Here is a 22104-nt window from a genome sequence, read left to right on the forward strand (position 1 = left end):
ACCTCCATACTGTTCTCCATAGTGGCTGTATCAATTTAAATTCCCACCAACAGAGCAAGAGGGTTCCCTTTTCTTCACACCAGCATTTATTGTTTGTAGATTTTTTTGATGATGGCCATTCTGACCAGTGTGAGGTGATACCTAATTGTAGTTTTGATTTGCATTTCTCTAATGATTAGTGATGTTGAGCAGCTTTTCATGTGCTTCTTGGCCATCTGTATGTCTTCTTTGGAGAAATGTCTATTTAGGTCTTCTGGCCATTTCTTGATTGGGTTGTTTGTTTCTTTAATATTGAGCTGCATGAGCTGTTTATATATTTTGGAGATGAATCCTTTGTCCGTTGATTTGTTGGCAAATATTTTCTCCCATTCTGAGGGTTGTCTTTTCATCTTGTTTATGATTTCCTTTGCTGTGCAAAAGCTTTGAAATTTCATTAGTTCCCATTTGTTTATTTTTGTTTTTATTTCCATTAGGAGGTGGATCAAAAAAGATCTTGGTGTGATTTATGTCGAAGAGTGTTCTTCCTATGTTTTCCTCTAAGAGTTTTATAGTGTCCGGTCTTACATTTAGGTCTCTATTCCATTTTGAGTTTATTTTTGTGTTTGGTGTTAGGGAGTGTTCTAATTTCATTCTTTTACATGTAGCTGTCCAGTTTTCCCAGCACGCACTTACTGAAGAGACTGTTTTTTCTCCATGAGACTGTTTTTTTCTCCATTGTATATCCTTGCCTCCTTTGTCATAGATTAGTTGACCATAGGTGCGTGGGTTTATCTCTGGGCTTTCTATCTTGTTCCATTGATCTATGTTTCTGTTTTTGTGCCAGTACCATATTGTCTTGATTACTGTAGCTTTGTAGTATAGTCTGAAGTCAGGGAGTCTGCTCCTTCCAACTCCATTTTTTTCCCTCAAGACAGCTTTGGCTATTCGGGGTCTTTTGTGTCTCCATACAAATTTTAAGATTTTTTGTTCTAGTTCTGTAAAAAAATGCCATTGGTAATTTGATAGGGATTGCATTGAATCTATAGATTGCTTTGGGTAGTTTGGTCATTTTCACAGTATCGATTCTTCCAATCCAAGAACATGGTATATCTCCATCTGTTTGTATCATCTTTAATTTCTTTCATCAGTGTCTTATAGTTTTCTGCATACAGGTTTTTTGTCTCCCTAGGTAGGTTTATTCCTAGGTATTTTTTTTTTTTTTTTTTTTTTTTGCTGTACGCGGGCCTCCCACTGCTGTGGCCTCTCCCGCTGCGGAGCACAGGCTCCGGACACACAGGCCCCGCGGCCATGGCTCGCGGGCCCAGCCGCTCCGCGGCACGCGGGATCCTCCGGGATCGGGGCACGAACCCGTGTCCCCTGCATCGGCAGGCGGACTCTCAACCTCTGCGCCACCAGGGAGGCCCTATTCCTAGGTATTTTATTCTTTTTGTTGCAGTGGTCAATGGGAGTGTTTCCTAATTTCTCTTCCAGATTTTTCATCATTAGTGTATAGGAATGCAAGAGATTTCTGTGCATTAATTTTGTATTCTGCAACTTTACCAAATTCATTGATTAGCTCTAGTAGTTTTCTGGTGGCACTTTTAGGATTCTGTATGTATAGTATCATGTCATCTGCCAAGAGTGACAGTTTTACTTCTTTTCCAATTTGTATTCCTTTTATTTCTTTTTCTTCTCTGATTGCCGTGGCTAGGACTTCCAAAACTATGCTGAATAATAGTGGTGAGAGTGGACATCCTTGTTTGGTTCCTGATCTTAGAGGAAATGCTTTCAGTTTTTCAACATTGAGAATGATGTTTTCTGTGGGTTTGTCGTATATGGCCTTTATTATGTTGAGGTAGGTTCCCTCTATGCCCACTTTCTGGAGAGTTTTTATTATAAATGGGTGTTGAATTTTGTCAAAATTTTTTTCTGCATCTATTGAGATGATCATATGGTTTTTATTCTTCAGTTTGTTAATATGGTGTATCACATTGATTGATTTGCATGTATTGAAGAATCCTTGCATCCCTGGGATAAATCCCACTTGATGATGGTGTATGATCCTTTTAATGTGTTGTTGGATTCTGTTTGCTAGTATTTTGTTGAGGATTTTTGCATCTATATTCATCAGTGATATTGGTCTGTAATTTTCTTTTTTTGTAGTATCTTTGTCTGGTTTTGGTATCAGTGTGATGGTGGCTTCATAGAATGAGTTTGGGAGTGTTCCTTCCTCTGCAATTTTTTGGAAGAGTTTGAGAAGGATGGGTGTTAGCTCTTCTCTAAACGTTTGATGGAATTCACCTGTGAAGCCATCTGGTCCTGGACTTGTTTGTTGGAAGATTTTTGATCACAGTTTCAATCTCATTACTTGTGATTGGTCTATTCATATTGTCTATTTCTTCCTGGTTCAGTCTTGGAAGGTTATACCTTTCTAAGAATTTGTCCATTTCTTCCAGGTTGTCCATTTTATTGGCATAGATTTGCTTGTAATAGTCTCTTAGGATGCTTTGTATTTCTGTGGTGTCTGTTGTAACTTCTCCTTTTTCATTTCTAATTTTATTGATTTGAGTCCTCTCCCTCTTAATGAGTCTGGCTAATGGTTTATCAATTTTGTTTATCTTCTCAAAGAACCAGCTTTTAGTTTTATTGAGCTTTGCTATTGTTTTCTTTGTTTCTATTTCATTTATTTCTGCTCTGATCTTTATGATTTCTTTCCTTCTACTAACTTTGGATTTTGTTTGTGCTTCTTCCTCTCGTTCCTTTAGGTGTAAGTTTAGATTGTTTGAGATTTTTCTTGTTTCTTGAGGTAGGCTTGTATAGCTATAAACTTCCCTCCTAGAACTGCTTTTGCTGCATCCCATAGGTTTTGGATCGTCGTGTTTTCATTGTCATTTGTCTCTAGTATTTTTTTAATTTCCTCTTTGGTTTCTTCAGTTATTTCTTGGTTATTTAATAATGTATTGTTTAACCTCCATGTGTTCGTGTTTTTTACGTTTTTTCCCCTGTAATTCATTTCTAATCTCATAGCGTTGTGGTCAGAAAAGATGCTTGATATGATTCCAATTTCCTTAAATTTGCTGAGGCTTGATTTGTGACCCAAGATGTGATCTGTCCTGGAGAATGTTCTGTGCACACTTGAGAAGAACGTGTAATCTGCTGTTTTTGGATGGAATGTCCTATAAATATCAATTAAATATATCTGGTTTATTGTGTCATTTAAAGCTTCTGTTTCCTTATTTATTTTCATTTTGGATGGTCTGTCCATTGGTGTAAGTGAGGTGTTAAGTCCCCCACTATTATCGTGTTACTGTTGATTTCCTCTTCTATAGCTGTTAGCAGTTGCCTTATGTATTGAGGTGCTCCTATGTTGGGTGCATATATATTTATAATTGTTATATCTTCTTCTTGGATTGATCCCTTGATCATTATGTAGTGTCCTTCCTTGTCACTTGTAACATTCTTTATTTTAAAGTCTATTTTATCTGATATGAGTATAGGTACTCCAGCTTTCTTTTGATTCCATTTGCATGGAATATCTTTTTCCATCCCCTCACTTTCAGTCTGTATGTGTCCCTAGCTCTGAAGTGGGTCTCTTGTAGACAACCTATATATGGGTCTTGTTTTTGTATCCATTCAGCAAGCCTGTGTCTTTTGGTTGGAGCATTTAATCCATTCACATTTAAGGTAATTATCGATATGTGTATTCCTATGACCATTTTCTTAATTGTTTTGGGTTTGTTTTTGTAGGTCCTTTTCTTCTCTTGTGTTTCCCACTTAGAGAAGTTCCTTTAGCATTTGTTGTAGAGCTGGTTTGGTGGTGCTGAATTCTCTTAGCTTTTGCTTGTCTGTAAAGCTTTTGATTTCTCCATCGAATCTGAATGAGATCCTTGCCAGGTAGAGTAATCGTGGTTGTAGGTCCTTCCCTTTCATCACCTTAAGTATATCATGCCACTCCCTTCTGGCTTGTAGGGTTTCTGCCGAGAAATCAGCTGCTAACCTTATGGGAGTTCCCTTGTATGTTATTCGTCATTTTTTCCTTGCTGCCTTCAATAATTTTTCTTTGTCTTTAATTTTTGCCAATTTGATTACTGTGTGTCTCGGCATGTTACTCCTTGGGTTTATCCTGTATGGGACTCACTGCGTTTCCTGGACTTGGGCGGCTGTTTCCTTTCCCATGTTAGGGAAGTTTTCGACTATAATCTCTTCAAATATTTTCTTGGGTCCTTTCTCTCTCTCTTCTCCTTTTGGGACCCATATAATGCGAATGTTGTTGCGTTGTTGTCCCAGAGGTCTCCTAGGCTGTCTTTATTTCTTTTCATTCTTTTTTCTTTAGTCTGTTCCGCAGCAGTGAATTCCACCGTTGTGTCTTCCAGGTCACTTATCCGTTCTTCTGCCTCAGTTATTCTACTGATTCCTTCTAGTGTAGTTTTCATTTCAGTTATTGTATTGTTCATCTCTGTGTGTTTGTTCTTTAATTCTTCTAGGTCTTTGTTAAACACTTCTTGCATCTTTTCGATCTTTGCCTCCATTCTTTTCCCAGGGTCCTGGATCATCTTCACTATCATTATTCTGAATTCTTTTTCTGGAAGGTTGCCTATCTCCACTTCATTTAGTTGTTTTTCTGGGGTTTTATCTTGTTCCTTCATCTGGGCCATAGCCCTCTGCCTTTTTATCTTGTCTGTCTTTCTGTGAATGTGGTTTTTGTTCCACAGGCTGCAGGATTATAGTTCTTCTTGCTTCTGATGTCTCAATTTTTTTTTTTTTTTTCCTTTTTGCGTTATGTGGGCCTCTCACTGTTGTGGCCTCTCCCGTTGCGGAGCACAGGCTCCGGACGTGCAGGCCCAGCGGCCATGGCTCACGGGCCCAGCCGCTCCGCGGCATATGGGATCCTCCCAGACCGGGGCACGAACCCGTATCCCCTGCATCGGCAGGCGGACTCTCAACCACTGCGCCACCAGGGAGGCCCCTGATGTCTCAATTTTTAAAACATTTTTCAAGTACTGAAATTTGGGGGAATTTAATTTGCGATTCATTTGTTTTTTTACACTTTTGAAATAAATATAAGTTCACAGGAAGCTTCATAGACACCCCATTTATCCTTCACTCAGTTTTTCCCCAGTAGTAACTTTTTTACATGAGCTTAGTGTAATACCACTGTATCTGGAATATATGTGTATCAACATAGTGGAGTATTAGAACCCCAGAAATTGACATTGTACAACCCATAGACCATCTTCAGACATCACCAGTTTTACCTGCACTCATGTGTATGTGCGGTTTTATGCTGTTGTATCACATAAGTAAAATTCGTGTCATCATCCCCACAGTCAGGATACAGATTGTTTTATTGCCACAGAGATCCCTTGATCAGTTTGCTTGTAGACAAGCCACCTAGAGCTAGAAACATTAAGCCATATGAAACAAGGGGATGAGTCATGGTAAAGTTTTATTTCACTTTGATCCACAATGGCAAAACTTCGCATTTATGGACTTCACTGATTCTGGATGTCATTGTTTACTGAAGACATACCCACTTAGGTCAGCTACAGTTTTGCCCCATTAAAATTATTTAATAGAGTTACCTCTTTGAATTTTGTATGTCTAATGTTCCATTTTCAATAGTCTTAAGGAGTAAAAGCAAAAGCAACTAATAATTAGAACTTGGATAAGTACCTTTACTTTTCCAATATTCTTAATTTTTTTTTCTGGCCTGAAAATACAAGTTCTGTCTGTCTCAAATTAGTTGCTTTTCCTCATTTATTGCTTGTAGTGATCGTTATTGGTACATAATGAGTTCTTAGTATGAGTTTCTACTCTCTATCTTAATCTTTAAAACCAAGTTTTCAGAAGTTAAAGAATGTAAATTTGGGAACTAAGAAACTGTGAATAAATTATGCCCCCTCTTGCTAGCAGCAGCTCAGTGTTTTATGTTTTGTTTTGTTTTGTTTTTTAATGGTAAGGAGGATGTATACTAACTAGTGCATATGTTTTATATTTCCATTAAAGAAAGACAGAAAGAAAACATTCTTTCTGTAAACCGTTTTCTGACATTGAGTTATGGTCAAGAAACTTACCTAAAACTTGACATTTTTTTCCCTGTAATTTCATCTGCATTAGTCAGTTTACACTGATTACATGATCCAGCCATTTCTCTCGTAGGGATGTGTGTGTGCGTGCACACGTGTATGTGTGTGTGTGTGTGTGTGTGTGTGTGTGTGTGTGTATATACTCAAGAGAATAGAAAACATATGTTCACATTAAAATTTTACATGGATGTTCATAAAAGCATTATTTATAATAGCCAAAAAGTATCAACAACCCAAATGTTCACTAACTTATGAGTGGATAAAGAAAATGTGGTATATCCATCCATTCATAAAAGGGAATATTATTTGGCCATAAAAAGGAATGAAATGTGCTGATAAATGCTACAGTGGGTGAACCTTGAAAATACACTAAGTGAAAAAAGTCTGACTCAGAAGGTCACATATTATATGATTCCATTTATCTATGGAGACAGAAAATAGATGCGTGATTGCCTAGGGCTGGGAGCAATACAAGTTGAGGCAGAAAATGGTATTAATACACAATTTCAAGCAGTCATTTTTACAAAAAGATTTAATTAGTCATTTTCTTTGAGACTTCATTTTTAATTTTCATTTTCTACTGTTGGAAGATTTGACAGACGGAGATGGAATAACCAACTTATTTCCTTCCTGGAACAAAGGGGCACTTTAGGTGTTGATTATAAATAAACTGGATTTCTTGAAAGAAAGCTTTGATGATGTCTGTATCTGAAAGATGGAGATACCTATTTGAACAAGTTTGTTGTGAGGCTTAAATGGATGTGAGAACTCTTGAGTCTGAAAAAAACTCTGTGTTAGTTGTTGCCACTTCCACTCAGCCTGTCTCTACAAGACTTAAAAACTACATGACCACGCCTGGAAGGGGACAAACACATTTCCTCATCAGGTTGTACATTTTACTGGTCTGCACACATTTTCTTTTTCTGACTTATCAACTAAGATATGTTAACTTTTTTGTTTGTTTTTTTTTGTTTTTTTTTGTTTTTTTTTTTTGCGGTACGCAGGCGTCTCACTGCTGTGGCCTCTCCCGTTGCGGAGCACAGGCTCCGGACGTGCAGGCCCAGCGGCCATGGCTCACGGGCGCAGCCGCTCTGCGGCATGTGGGATCCTCCCGGACCGGGGCACGAACCCATGTCCCCTGCATCGGCAGGCGGACTCTCAACCACTGTGCCACCAGGGAAGCCCAGATATGTTAACTTTTTATGCTGTGCTTGAAAACGGTGTCCATTTCAAGAAAAAACAAATTATAATGTCACTTTTTTCCATTGATTTAAAAATTCTGATGTAGTTCTTCATGCAGTAGTATACAGAATAACTTAGGCAGGATTTTAAAAGCAACCAGTGCCTGACCCTGTCCTCAGCGTTTCTGATTTAACAGGTCTGGTGTAGGGCTCTCTGGTGATTTCATTGTACATCCTGGATTGAGACCCTCTGTCTTAGCCTGTTGACATTTGTGAGAGGTGTGATCAGAGATGTTGCAAATATGAAATTTCATAGACCTTTCACTGTAAGAACAGTAACTTATAATTGAATTCATGGTGATGGGACATGAGGTGACCTGGTTTAGTGACTCACTCTGACTTCATACTTGCTTTAGTAAACCCAAGCCTCCACTGTACTGAATTTCCAACTAGACTATTGTTTTGAAAAGGAATAACAATGAAAAACATACTTTTTGTAATGTAAGCAGTTGTTGTTGTTGTGTATTTGTGGGGTTTTTTTTAGCTCCAACCTGCAATCTAAGAAGAAAGACAACATTTGATCCCCCATTTTAGCTTGTGAAATATAGTGAAACTGAGATGTGTAGGTAATGAAACTGAGCCGTGAATATCAGCTTGGTCTCTTATTTCCAACTTAAAACACAATACTTGATGTTTTAAGCTTGGATTGAGGATTAATTTAAAAGCATTTAAAGATTCTCTCTTTCCTTTCTACCAGCATTTGTGGCTTAAATTTTGTTTCAGGATAAGCAAATGCTTTGTTTGGCGGAATGGATTTTATTCTAGGGGGAATATGTGCAGTTCATGAAGGAAGGAAAATTTTAGAAGTATTCCAATATTTTCTATGTCCTCTTAGGAGGAGATCTTAATATATTAAGAGCGTTCATGACTAAAAAACGTTTCCAGTCTGTGGTATTTTTTGCCTAAAGGTTTTAAAGGTCTACTTAAAGTAGTGGTACCCTAAGTAAGGGAGAAATCAATTTCCAGAAATCCTCAAGTTACCATAGCAAGATGGATTTGCAGTTTTGTTGCTGTAAAATAGAACAGTAAGTTTTTATGTTATTGAGTAAATTCCTTGTTAGTTTTAAGCCAAAATACTCACATAGGACTATTTCTGTCTTACTCTGTTAGGTGTAAAGATTTCTCTCTGTGTTACTGGAATCCCTATTGGATGCTGCCCTCTGATGTTTGTGGAATGAACTGCTTTTGGGAAGCGGCTTTTAGGTAGGCACTTAATATTTAATTGGTAGATCAGTGTAGGTAAGATTAGATAGTAGCTAATAAATTTTTGAGTGTAATAAAAATATGGTCATATGGTCATAAAAATGTTTCTTTTCCTGTAATATTATTATACAAGTAAATAATTTGTTTTCTGATTGGGTTTTCTATTCTTTTTTCCCACTTTGAAGTAGTTATGACTAATTTTTTAATACATACTGTGTATAAAATGCTCTAAAAAATTTAAAGATGTTACTAAGGTAAACCATTGTTCTTAGGACAACTTATGATCAAATTTTAGGTAACAGGTGATGAAGTGGTTACCAGATAATAAAGGTAGATTTCCACTGACATTTACAGACATAGAGCATTTATCTAACTTAAAGCTGGTATACTGAAAAAACATTTTGTAGGCAGATGGAGACAACTGGGGAAGGATTACATTGGTTATGAGCAGAGGGTTGAATATTGGGGAATGGGAGGATAAAGATAAGTGTTAAATGAAGGGGCAAATGATATGACATTGTTTTGTTTGTTTGTTTGTTTGTTTGTTTTGCGGTATGCGGGCCTCTCACTGTTGTGGCCTCCCCCGTTGCGGAGCACAGGCTCCGGACGCGCAGGCTCCGGACGCGCAGGCTCAGCGGCCATGGCTCACGGGCCCAGCCGCTCCGCGGCATATGGGATCCTCCCAGACCGGGGCACGAACCCGTATCCCCTGCATGGCAGGCGGACTCTCAACCACTTGCGCCACCAGGGAGGCCCTGACATTGTTTATTGGCCCTTTTTTTAAAGTTTTTGACTAGTGCAGCTTTGTTCACGTCTCTGAACAATGAAGGCATTGGATTGGCTGACTCTCAGGTCCCTTCCTGCTCTCACCTTCAACGAAGGAAACAAGTATTGGTAGGAATGGGATATCAGACTCTGAGATAGTAGCAGGGGAGAGTGAGGCGGTAGCCTGAAGTGCCCTTCCCAAGAATAAAATTTCTTTATGATTCATTTGAATTTTAATTCTACTCATTCCATTTGCCAGGCACAGTGCTAGGTGCTAAGAATCAGACCGCGTCTGGTTAACATGGCCCCATCCTTCTGGAGCTTACATTCTGATGGGAGCTTCACACTAGTCAACCTGAGACTCTTAATAGAGGGTGACAGGTTATAGCCATGAAGATGGGAGAAGCAGGTGGGAGGCATCAGGGAAGGCATTTTCAAGGGAGTGACTGCATGACGAACAGGAAATTAGCCAGGCTTAAGGACAAGAGGTGACATATTCCAGGTGGGATGAACTGCATTCTTAATAAATATTAGTAGTGTGTATTTTTAAACTCTTGTATTCTCAATACATTATACATCCCATGAACAACTGGGAAGGAATCATTGAAATCACATATTTTAATTGTATCTCATTGCTATGGAAAAGATTGGATGATTGAAATTCTAATATGCGTCAGTCGAGTCAGATTATGTAAATTTTTAAAAGCTAACTTTTTCAAGATAATCTACCATTCAGCTTGTTCATAATTTTGGAGACTAGGAGCTCCATATTTTTCATCCTTTAAAGAGTTTGCTAGTGAATAGAGTAATGACAAGCACCACTTAGCTATCTCCGACCTGACATAAATCTGCTCACTCTGGGAGCTGGGTAAGGTTGAAAGCCCCTGTATACTCCGACTTATACAACCCAGGCCCTTTCGTAAGTTACGGCATGAGTAATGATCTTCCTACCTCCTCTGCTGTGGAAGTAGCCCAGGGAAGTTGACCTAGTCTGAATCCTGGAGCCTCTGCTTAGTATTCCTTTTCTTTGAGTCTCTCCAACTCACTATTTTCCCAAAGCTCCCAAGTATTCCCTGGAAGAAATTACATGTGGATAGATACATGATATTGTAAATCCTTGTGCTTTTTTTACTCTCCTAAATTTGAGATTTTAAAAGTTATACTCTCTGCCTGTAATATTACATCCATAGTATAAATCTGTAACCATTTTGTTACATGTATCATATCATTATGTAAAATCTCTTAAACTTAGTGTATGATCAGGCCACCCAAGATGGCTGTTCTCTTGCTCTCTGTACATCCCCTGCTCGACCAGTCCCTGCCTCACCTACACCCTACTCACATGACTGACCTTCCTACATACTTGCCCCTGCCCCAACTAGTGATGGTTCTGACCTTTAAATCAGAACATCTCCTCCATGATAGCTTATCAAAGGGATGGTGAGGCGCATGCCCCTTTGCTAGTTGCCCTGGTAACCAGTGAGCCAACCTGAGGTCAGTTCTCCCTATAACTGATTACCCCTTCCCCCCACCCCCCAGCAAACACTGCTGCCATGTCATCTGCACACAGTAGTGTGCTGCTCCAGGACCTTGCTTTCGAAATGTAAGCTCCCCCCGTCCATTAAGCCATTGATGTCTCTGCCGGCCTGACTCTGGCCTGGCCTCCTCTTTCCGTCTTGAAGCTGGGCAAGTACAGGGCTTGCAGGCCTGCATGCTGCAGCCCAACACTTAGTTTCTTACTTTGCTCTTGGGAATCCCTGATTTATTCAGTCTATTCCAATGTGCCGACAAGCTAAAGTGCCGTCCCATTGCCATGTCATTCTCCCCCTCCATTTCAGTATTTAAATAGCACCTCATTTTTGCCTGACTCTGCCCACCTGGGGAAGCTTCTCTGAAATCCCCTCGGCTACCATTAGCTCTCCCATTTTGCCTGGCACCAGTGGGCCCTTAACTGGCACCATTTTCTTCTCCCCAGACTTGTCCCAGCGTTTCCAATTTGAATTCTTTATGTAGTTTGATTAGACCTCTCTGGGGGGTTATTTCCTCCCAATTAATTTATTATACAGTGATCATAAAATAACATAAAAAAGCCCAAATCGCCTCAACACCCACCGCAAGTGTTTTTGCCGTTCCTGTGCGTGTGCGTCTAGTAACTTGTATCTGCATGAGTTGTCTGCCCCTGACTGCTCCCCGGTGGCGTCACAGCACTCACACCCCTTCTGCCGCTTCTGTCCTTGAAACAACCCAAAGTCCCTACCGCAGCTTGCTTCCAGCTCCTTTCCTTCAGGCATCCTTTGTTTGATCTTTCTCGTCACCAGCAAACATTTATGAGTATCTACTGGCTTTACTTCCATAAAAAACAAAAAGCAAAAAAGAACACCTTCACACCTCAGCCCGCTAGGAGCAGCACCCGCCTGCCACCTGACGAAAAACCCGCTCTCACTGAAGTCACCTCTGACCTCGGAATTGTTCTTTGAGCCCTAATGTGCTTTCTTGTTACCACTTCCTCTTTCTTCCTTTCGACTCTGTCCGTCTCTGGCTCTTGTCGTCTCAGGTTTTGTTCCCGCCACCTCTGGACTCCTCTCTCTAGTCCTAACTCCTTAGGACTCTGCTCTTTCTTCTGCTGCTCCCTGGATGGTCACAGGATCACCTGTTTAACTGATACCTTCATTCCAGATCTGTTCTCTGAGCTCCGGAGCTGTGTCTCCAGCTGCACGGTGGTGATTTTCACCTTGCTGACTTGGGCTAGCCCCTCACACCTCCCCTCATCTGGGTTTTGTGTCTTGGTTCATGGTGGGCTTCCCACACGTCAGTCAGTCTGCAGTGACTCTTCCCGCCCGTCTCCTTTCATGCTGTTGCTCCTGCCGGCCTCTTCCTTTCTGTCCCTTAACTACCGTGGAATCACTTCTTATCCCGCCACTGTGACCTCCCTTCCGTGCCCACCGCTTCTCCCTTCTCTGTATCGTCCTAGTTACTGTACCTGCTGCATCTGTTGTGGTTGCGAATCATTACCCACTTCTGGAGTGTTGACTTCGCAGATGGGCACCACGTGGTGTTCCTTATTTAAGCCCCATTATTTGGCAAGGTGCTTGGCAACCAGTAAATGACTAGTAATTTTCCCCAGCAGTTTCAGATTAGGTTAGATGTTTGTGTAGTGAGCCCAGTTAGCAACCTTGATTGTTTTCTATTTAAGCAATTACCGTGCTTTCTGATTAAATCTTTTAAAAATCTGTCTTTTTCACAACAGCTATAAATTGTGTGAGGTTAGGATTGTGGCTTTCTTGTTTATCCCCAGTGTCTAGCATGTGAAAGGAGTTCAAATATTCATTAAAAAGAATGGATATCACTTACGTTCTAAAAATTATACAGATTTAAGCCTGTACCAGCATTGTGTGAGTGTACTGGTGTCACCATAACCTTAACATTCATTATTGGGAGTTATAATTTTACCACTTCTTAGAGTAAAATGATAGCTTATTATTGATTTATATTCATTGATTATTCCTTGAATAGATTTCTGCATATATTTGGCTTTTTAAAATTTTGTTTGTATTTTCTGTACTGATATTTACCTATTGAGCTTTTAATGCTTATTTTATGAACTCTTAGAATAATACGTTCTACCTTTGCCATTGATTACAAATATTTTCCTTATTTGTTTCATTTTTTAATTGTAGTTTTCTTTTCATTATGTAATCTAATTTTAATATTATTATGTGACTTGAACTTTTAAAATATTTAATCTTTCTCTCTATGATGGGAATTGATTCTCAGTTCATAGTCTGTGTATTTGCTACCTGAACTGTTATCTTGTGTGGTCCCATGCTAGTTTTAAGAGGTATATTTTTACAGACTATTTAAAATTATATTTTAACAATTAATACTTACAAAATGTTGAATTTTTAGTTTTTTTAATGCTTTGCATAAAACCTTGCAGAGTTTTTTTAAGTATTGTATTTTGTCCCCAGAGTGATTTATATACGACCTTTAAAGTAGTTTTACCTTAGTATGTTAATTCACCACTACTCTTTTTTTAATAGTAAGAGGAAAAACTTTTTTTAAAGAGCTACACATTAAGGAAATTATCATTAGTGTTTCTGAATATAGTTTTCCAATTTTGTTCACTTGCAAGTTTTTAAAGATAAGTTCGTGGCAGTTATTTTTTAGTTTGGGGAGATTGTTATCAGAAATTTAATCTGTTTACTTTGAGTCTGTGTACTTAATTATAATGCTAATTCCTAGTCTAAATATTGTTATATGTTGTTTTCTTTTATAGAGAAAACACTAATCTAATTATAGGCTAGAAGAACACACTGGAAGCTTTTGATGCTAAATTTTGATTAAAAATTTTTAATGTTTAAATTTTGATGCTGTCTAAAAAAAAAGAAAAATTATTATTCCTTTATAGCAGAAATGTTACTTAAAGTAAGTCTGTTCTCAAGGCTTATAAGTCTGTTTACAGTATTTGTATTAGAATTTTCATCTAAAACATTGTGTTAACTTTTTTTTTCTGGATTCCTCCTCTCAACTTTTTACTTTGATAAGTTTTCAAATCTACAGAGGTTATAAGAATAGCATAGTGAGCCACTACATACCTGTCACTAGATATTTACCTATTAGTAACCTTTTGCCACTTTTTGGCTGAACTGTTTGAGCAACAGCCTAAATATTCAGCATGTATCGCCTAAGAACAGGGATATTCTCCAGTACCAACATAACAAAATCAGCAATTTCAAGTTATTTAACACTGACAGAATGTTATATTTATATATATTCATATTTCCTTATTTTCCTTTTAATGAACTTTGTATCTTTTCTTCCCCATTCAGAACCCAGTCAAGGAACAATTGCATTCAGTTATTACATCTATTTAGTGTTCTTTTTTCTAGAACAATTCCCAGACATTTTTTTGAGGTGGGGGACAGGGCAGGGAGGCGTGGTGGTTGGTGTCTTTCTTTCATGACATGATATTTTTGTTTTGTTTTGCAGAATGTTCCTTTATTTGGATTTGCCTGTCTCCTTAGGATTAGATTCAGGATCTTTGGCAGGAATACTGTGCAGGAGATCTTGTGCTCTTTGGGCGTTCTATGGGGAGGCATGTGGTGGCAGACATTTAACATGATTGGTTGTTTGATCCCCTGGTTAAGGTGGCGGTGTCACATTTCTACACCGTAACAGTATCTTTATCCCCTTTGTAATGTGTGGGGATAATACCTTGATACTCTGTGGTTTTAGCATCCATTAATTATTCTTGTTCAAACAATCTATTGCAGTAGTGAATGCAAAATAGTGTTTTTTGTAATTCTGTCACTCCTTCTACATTTATTGGTTGGTATTCATCTTTAAAGGAGGGTTCCCCCCTCCGCCTTACTCTTTATTTAGTATCATTTTGGACTCACTGATTCAGTTTTTTAATAGAATGTGTTACCATTCATTGCTGTCACAATTCTAGTCTGTACTCAGGCTATGCCACATTTAGTCATGGGGACCCTCAGGTGTTACCTTTGAATTATCTGAAGCATTTCTTCTAATCATGTATCTGTAGAAAAGTAGGTATGACTTTAAAATGTCCTTTTTGGATAACATTTCTTTAAATCCACAGGGACTTTCTCTTATCCACACTGTGATTAATATATAGCATATTTTTGTAGATCCTGACAATATTAACACCATTCACTTGGGACCAAAATTACTTGAATGGCTACTTCCCTACAACTTCTTCGAAGGTTTTAGTTATCCCTTCCTCTAGTGTAAAAGCTTACTTTAGATTTCTTCCAGTTGCAGTTACTTCCAGTTCCTGGGTCTAGGGACAGGGTGGTGAGAAGAGACATCTTTAAAATATGTTTTGTCTTGTCAGTTTAGCTGTTGGAGTCTGTACTGTATATAATGCTTTTGCTAAAAAGGGACACATAACAGAAAAACAAGTGCAATATTGTTGACAATACTACTACTTTTATAGAAATTGGTGGAAGGAGTGCTAGCTGTGTGATTAGAACAAGCCTTTCTGCAGTGCCTGAGAGCAGGAGTCCCTGGGACTGACCTTAGAAGGACTTTTTTTCCTTGAAGAGCATTTAACTTATTTCTCTTGAGAAGGTTTATTATACTTCTGTATGTAGAGAGTTCTGTGCCAAACAGCACATGACTATTATGGCTTACTCTTTAAATCTCTAGGCTTTTAGCTTTGGGACAGGATCTAGTTATGGCCAGGTAAGCAATCCGAGCCCATTATAGATTCTCAAATCTTGGTGCTTTAATGAGGGTCTTTATACCCTCATGAGGAACAGGACCTGGAGGCATTTATCAGAAAGCTGAGACAATGGAGAGCTCTGTGAGATTGTTATGTGTCTTGATTGCCTTCTCTTTTACTTGTGTCATTGTGGCTTCCACTGCTTTCAGGTGAACTGGGTTCATGTCCCCTTGTTTAGGTATAGAAAGTGTAGATGGTCTCCCCTCTGATAGGGCTCCAAAGTTATAGACTGAGGGGCTCAACAGAAACGAGGGGAATGGGTAGAGAGGGTGCAGACGAGGAAGCAGGCACTGCTTCTTTCTAATTCCTGTCAGTGGAAAAGAATAGAGCTTTCAAAAGACCCAAGCTTATGCTGTACCTTATGAGTGAAAGAGGTAGCACAGCAGGTGAGTGGTGAAAGGCTAAACTCTGGTAACCCTGTAACAGAAGATGGTTGGGTAGCTGGATAGCCATGTGCAAGATTATGCAGTTGTCCCCTCCTCAAACCACTCATAGAAACCAGTTCCTGGTAGATTGATCTAAATTTTAAAGGCAAAGTATGTACCTGATGTTATATCTTAATAACTTGCTGAAGAATGAGCTATCACCACCGCTTCTCGAATAGTAAATTCCCCTTCCAAGAATACCACTTTTTATGTGACTTCTCCATTTAATACCATTAACAAAGTGGTGTAATAATGTTTAACTTCATGAATTATCCAGGAAAGGTTTCTTTTTCTTAAAAGCAGTTGTTGTTGTTTGTTTTTAAAGCACCTCATCTTTAGAATAATTGGCCCATTAGTCTGAATAAAGGGTAGGTTATCAAGGTATTGGGTTTCAGCCTCCCAGTTGAGGGATCAGGGAAGGAAATGACTCTTGTGTTTTCTAGGAGATTCGTATTCATGCTGAAAAGCCTTTCTGCTCCTCTGCTTAAGGCTGACAGTTACAGTAATTGTGTAGGTAAGAGATGTCCCATGTAAGAGAAGTGCACCCATTTTCAGGCCTCAGGAACTCAGACCAGAAAAGCATCAGTTTCAACTGCTGTCTTAAATGTCTCTGGGCCCTTGGCAAGCAAGCTTGTTAATATGACTGAATAGATCCATAGTAAAAGCAGGAGCACATTATATATATTCAGACTTTATCATTAATAGGATAAAAAATTAATAATTCCAAATGTTTAATGTTAAAACATTAAGTTATATGAATTTGATATTCAGGTGTGTTTTATATAGTCAATTGTTTGTATTTAATGTTATTTAGTATTATTTTCTGTTTTCTCATATCCTGGTCAGTTGAGGGACTACCCATGAGCAAGACCAAGATTTTCCTCAGGAAACAGTTCTGGGTCCACTCTGACACATGGACACATGAACACTCAAGATTCCAAAGTCCTGTGCTAAGGAACATAACTACGACAATTTTAGCTTATACATTTAAGAAAAATGATTATTCACCCATCCCTGCTACTACAAAATTTCAGTAATGGATACATACAACTGTTAACATTAAATAGTATTATTTCTAATCCTCTTATACATTTTACAGAAAGGATCTCTGTAACTAAAAATTGAGTTCAAGTCAAATTTGTATGTTTTTAGTTTTGGAATGTTTGTACTTCATAATACTTTAATGTGCTACTAGTTTGTTTTATGTTGTCTTCCACTCCTACATACCTTTAGCTGTCAAAAAGATTATTTTATGTCCTAATTACAGATGAGGTCTTTATTTCATATTGTAAATGTTAATTGTTTAATAACAATGCAGTCACACATAATTAGTTCTGTTCCTTGTATGATGGTGGAGTATTACTGGTTCAGTGGTAAGGTGCTTGCACTGCCGCTCTGTGTTAGAGGTAGGGTCTAACATAGCCTAGGCTGATAACTGGGGTTTAGGAATCTTTCCTTCCTTCCAAAATGATGTGCTACTAGCGTTTGGCTAGTATTTTTAGACCACCTCAGAAATTTTTACTTCTCACTGATTACTTGATAAATGGGACTGCACAGTTAAAAAAAAAAAAAGTATGTGAAGGAAGCTTCTTGTAATCAGCATGGTTGAAGATTGGATATAATACTGAAATATTTGTGGGTGAATTTATATCTGGGTTTGCTTCAAAATGATCTTTTGGTTAGTGGAAGGGGCTGTGGGGAGGGGTTTTAGAGGAAATAAGAATACCTTTGAATGGATAATTGTTGCAGCTGAGAGATGGGTACTTGGAGATTTACTGTTGTATTCTCTCTACTTTGGTGTGTTTGAGATTTTTTTTTTAAAGTAAAATAGTTAAAAATTAAATGGAAGACCTTCAGATCAGTGCTGCTCCCTTTCTCAAGTGGGGGTTTCCTTGAGAGAATTAAGCTCTAATGTCCTACAGCATCCAGAGTGAGTAGTGAATTAACTTCTCTCCCATGCATCCAGAATGATGCTAGTTATGTACCATTCTTGGGGGAATGCGAAAGTGGTAATTTTTTGTGTTTTGTGGTTCCTGGTGAGGAACATTAGCTGAGAAAGGCTGGTTGAGGGTATAGATATATATATGATTGATTCAACAGTATACTGTTTTGTAATTTGATGTGTCTTTGCTTTTTAAATAGAAGGTTCAAACTTCAGGGTTTTTTTTTTTCAATTGAACTATAGTTGATTTACAATGTTGTGCTGGTTTCTGGTGTACAGCAAAGTGATTCAGTTATATATATATATTCTCTTTCATATTCTTTTTCATTTTGTTTTATTACAGGATATTGAATATAGTTCCCTCTGCTGTACAGTAGGACCTTGTTCAAACTTCAGTCTTTGAACACGGTCAGAACACCATGTCGTTAACGTGTTACCCTGTACTAACACTGTTGGAAAATGTGGTTTTCTTTTCTATCAGGTATAGTCTGAAAATGGAGCCCGTTGAGAGAGTGCATCTAGCCGTAGTTGCCTGTGGGGAAAGACTGGAAGAAACTCTAACCATGTTGAAGTCAGCACTTATCTTCAGCATCAAACCTCTTCAGTTCCATATTTTTGCTGAAGATCAACTGCATGATAGTTTTAAAGGCATAGTAAGTATTTGGACTTAGTCAAGCCTGTATAGTTGAATATTTAATGGTATATATAGTAAAATGTTGTTGAACAAAAATATGTATTCTGCAGCTCTGCCCTATAAGAGTGGGGACTGTTCCCTGCTGCGACTTCCATCTGTGCTTCCAGATCTAGGGTGTAAGAGGAAGACTTGTTTTTTAAAAGGAGTTAGGCTACTTAGAGTCCTTTGCCAAGCATGGAGGTTTTATTTTACTGGCTATAGTTCCAGGATGTTTTGACTGAGAAGTCCTACTTCTTAATTGTGTTCCCATCCTCGGCTTGAGAGTGCCTCAGAGTGTGCATGAAGGTTTTAATTCTGTTTTGAGTGGAGGGAACTCTTAACTGACAATATGGAGGGAAGTAGCTTCTTGCTCTGGTAAGAAAGTTTCTTATTTTGGTTTTGTATTAGTTACAGTCAGTTTGGTTGTAACGGCAGAAAACCCAAAATAACAGTGGCGTAAACAAGATAGAAGTTTATTTCTCTCTTATATAAAAGTAGGCAGTCTGTGGTATATGGCAGTGCCGTGTCTTCAGGGATTCTGTTTTTTTCTCTCTTGTGGCTGAGCCATCTTTAACATAAAGCTTCTACCTAATGATCCAAGATGGCTACTCAAGCTCCAGCCATCACACTCATGTTCTAGACATGAGGGAGGAATGAGTGAAGAAGGGGGTTCTCCTCCTCCTTTCTAAGGAAACTGTCTAGAAGTTGCACATGACATTCCTGCCGGTATCTCATTGGTCTCAACTTAGTCATGTGACCATATCTAGTTGTTTATGTGGGTTGACAATATACCCTTTTAATCAGGACTGCCACATAACCTTAACAAAAAAAATTATTCCTATGCAAGAAGAGGAGAACAGATAAATATAGGAGGGAGAACATATACGAAGAAGAAAATTCACCTGAAATCTCATTACCTTGTGTTCTGAGATGGTGGTGAAGATGATAATGATTATCCCCGCACCATCTCTTATCTCTCTGTCTACACTCAGTTAAGCTTTCAAACTGATTTGGATTTTTTTGCTTGATCTATGTAGGAAAAGCGTATTCGATTTTTTTCAGGTTAAATTAGTTCATTTTGCATATTAAGTGAAAAACACTACTTGTGACCTCAAGTCTTTTAGTTTTCTGCTAAAATCTTTGATTCCAAGAGGCATAAAGCTTTACTTACTATTTTACAAGGAATGAAATTAGAACATTCTCTAACACCATACACAAAAATAAACTCAAAATGGATTAAAGACCTAAATGTAAGACCAGAAACCATAAAATTCATAGAAGAAATCATAGGCAAAACACTCTTTGACATAAATCATAGCACTATTTTTTTGGATCTGTCTCCTAAAGCGCAGAGGAAATAAAAGCAAAAATAAACCTAATTAAACTTAAAAGCTTTTGCACAGCAAAGGAAACCATTGACAAAATGAAAAGACAACCTACTGAATGAGAGAAATATTTGCAAATGATATGACTAATAAGGGGTTAATATCCAAAATACATAAACAGCTCATACAGCTCACGATCAAATAAAACAAACAACCTGATTAAAAAATAGGCAGAAGAACTGAATAGACGGTTCTCCAAAGAGGACATGCAGATGGACAAACAAGCACATGAAGAGTTGCTCAATGTTGCTCATTAATCGTCAGGGAAATGCAAATCAAAACCACAATGAGGGCCTCCCTGGTGGCGCAAGTGGTTGAGAGTCCGCCTGCCGATGCAGGGGATACGGGTTCGTGCCCCGGTCTGGGAGGATCCCATATGCCGCGGAGCGGCTGGGCCCGTGAGCCATGGCCGCTGAGCCTGCGCGTCCGGAGCCTGTGCTCCGCAACGGGGGAGGCCACAACAGTGAGAGGCCCGCATACCGCAAAAAAAAAAAAAAAAAACCACAATGAGATCTCACCTCCCACCTGTCATAATGGCTATCTATCATCACAAAGACCACAAATAAGAAATATTAGGATGTGGAGAAAAGGGAATCCTCATATGCTGTTGGTGGGCATGTAAATTGGTGCAGACACTGTCGAAAACAGTATGGAGGGTTCTCAAAAAATTAAAAGTAGAACTACCATATGACTCAGCAATCCACTCCTGGGTATATATTTGAAAAAAATAAAAACACTCAGAAAAGATACATGCACCCCAATGTTCATAGCAGCACTGTTTACAGTTGCTAAGATATGGAAGCAACCTAAGTGTCCATCAACAGATGAATGGATAAACAAGAGGTGGTGTGTGTGTATATATATACACACACACATACAACGCAATACTACTCAGCCATAAAAAAGAATGAAAATTTTGCCATTTGCAGCAACGTGGATGGACTTGGAGGGCATTGTGCTAAGTGAAATAAGTCAGACGGAGAAAAAAAATACTGTGTAATATCACTTATATGTGGAATCTACAAATTACAACAAACTAGTGAGTATAACAAAAAAGGAACAGACTCAGAGTTAACAGAGAACAAACTAGTGGTTACCAGTGGGGAGAGGGAAAGGAGGAGGGGCAATATAGGGGTAGGAGATTAAGAAGTACAAATTATTATGTATAAAATAAGCTACAGGATATATTTTATATCACAGTATATCCTGTATATAGTGTGGGAATGTAGCCAATATTTTATAACTATAAATGGAGTAACCTTTAAAAATTGTGTACGTGTACCGTACACCTGTAACTTATATAATATTCTACATCAGCTGTACTTCAATTAAAAAACACAGAAAAGGGCTTCCCTGGTGGTGCAGTGGTTGAGAATCTGCCTGCTAATGCAGGGGACACGGGTTCGAGCCCTGGTCTGGGAAGATCCCACATGCCATGGAGCAACTGGGCCCGTGAGCCACAACTACTGAGCCTGCGCGTCTGGAGCCTGTGCTCCGCAACAAGAGAGGCCGCAATATTGAGAGGCCCGTGCACTGCGATGAAGAGTGGCCCCCCGCTTGCCACAACTACAGAAAGCCCTCGCACAGAAATGAAGACCGAACACAGCAAAAATTAATTAATTAATTAATAAACTCCTACCCCCAACACCTAAAAAAAAAAAAAAAAAACACAGAAAAAAAGCTTTACTTACTGTTTTAAAATATTTCCAGTCTCTATACTTGTGATATGTGCTTTTGTGATCTTAATCTTATTATCTGGATTGTTTCCTAAAATATTAACTGAGGAATTAATCTCATCCTAACAGTTCAGAGAATAGTAAGAGATTGCTACCAACTAGGAAACCTTTGAAAATGTAATATAAAAGCAAAATAAATTTATTGCTTCATCTTATATGCGGCTTCTGTGTTGTCTTCAAATCTGGCTGAGTTATTGCTTGTATAATATATACTATATATATATATATATATTTTTTTTTTTTTTTTTTTTTTTTTTTTGGCGGTACGCGGGCCTCTCACTGTTGTGGCCTCTCCCATTGCGGAGCACAGGCTCCGGATGCGCAGGCTCAGCAGCCATGGCTCACGGGCCCAGCCGCTCCGCGGCATGTGGGATCTTCCCGGACTGGGGCACGAACCCGTGTCCCCTGCATCAGCAGGTGGA

At 38.7% G+C, this 22104-nt stretch overlaps 1 protein-coding gene across 2 annotated transcripts in view; it reads left to right on the forward strand.

Annotated features, from left to right (window-relative positions):
• Window positions 1-22104, forward strand: part of GXYLT1 (glucoside xylosyltransferase 1) — a 53115-nt gene that overhangs the window by 6267 nt on the left and 24744 nt on the right. Inside the window, exons 2-3 of one of the 2 annotated variants that reach the window (XM_060112498.1) lie at window positions 8417-8509; window positions 18370-18541. In XM_060112498.1, the coding sequence (XP_059968481.1) occupies window positions 8417-8509; window positions 18370-18541 (265 nt within the window). The remainder of the gene's footprint in view (window positions 1-8416; window positions 8510-18369; window positions 18542-22104) is intronic. The other variant, XM_060112500.1, reaches the window with a different exon arrangement.

Source organism: Mesoplodon densirostris, chromosome 11 (assembly GCF_025265405.1).
Source record: "Mesoplodon densirostris isolate mMesDen1 chromosome 11, mMesDen1 primary haplotype, whole genome shotgun sequence".
NCBI classification, from domain to species: Eukaryota; Metazoa; Chordata; class Mammalia; order Artiodactyla; family Ziphiidae; genus Mesoplodon; species Mesoplodon densirostris.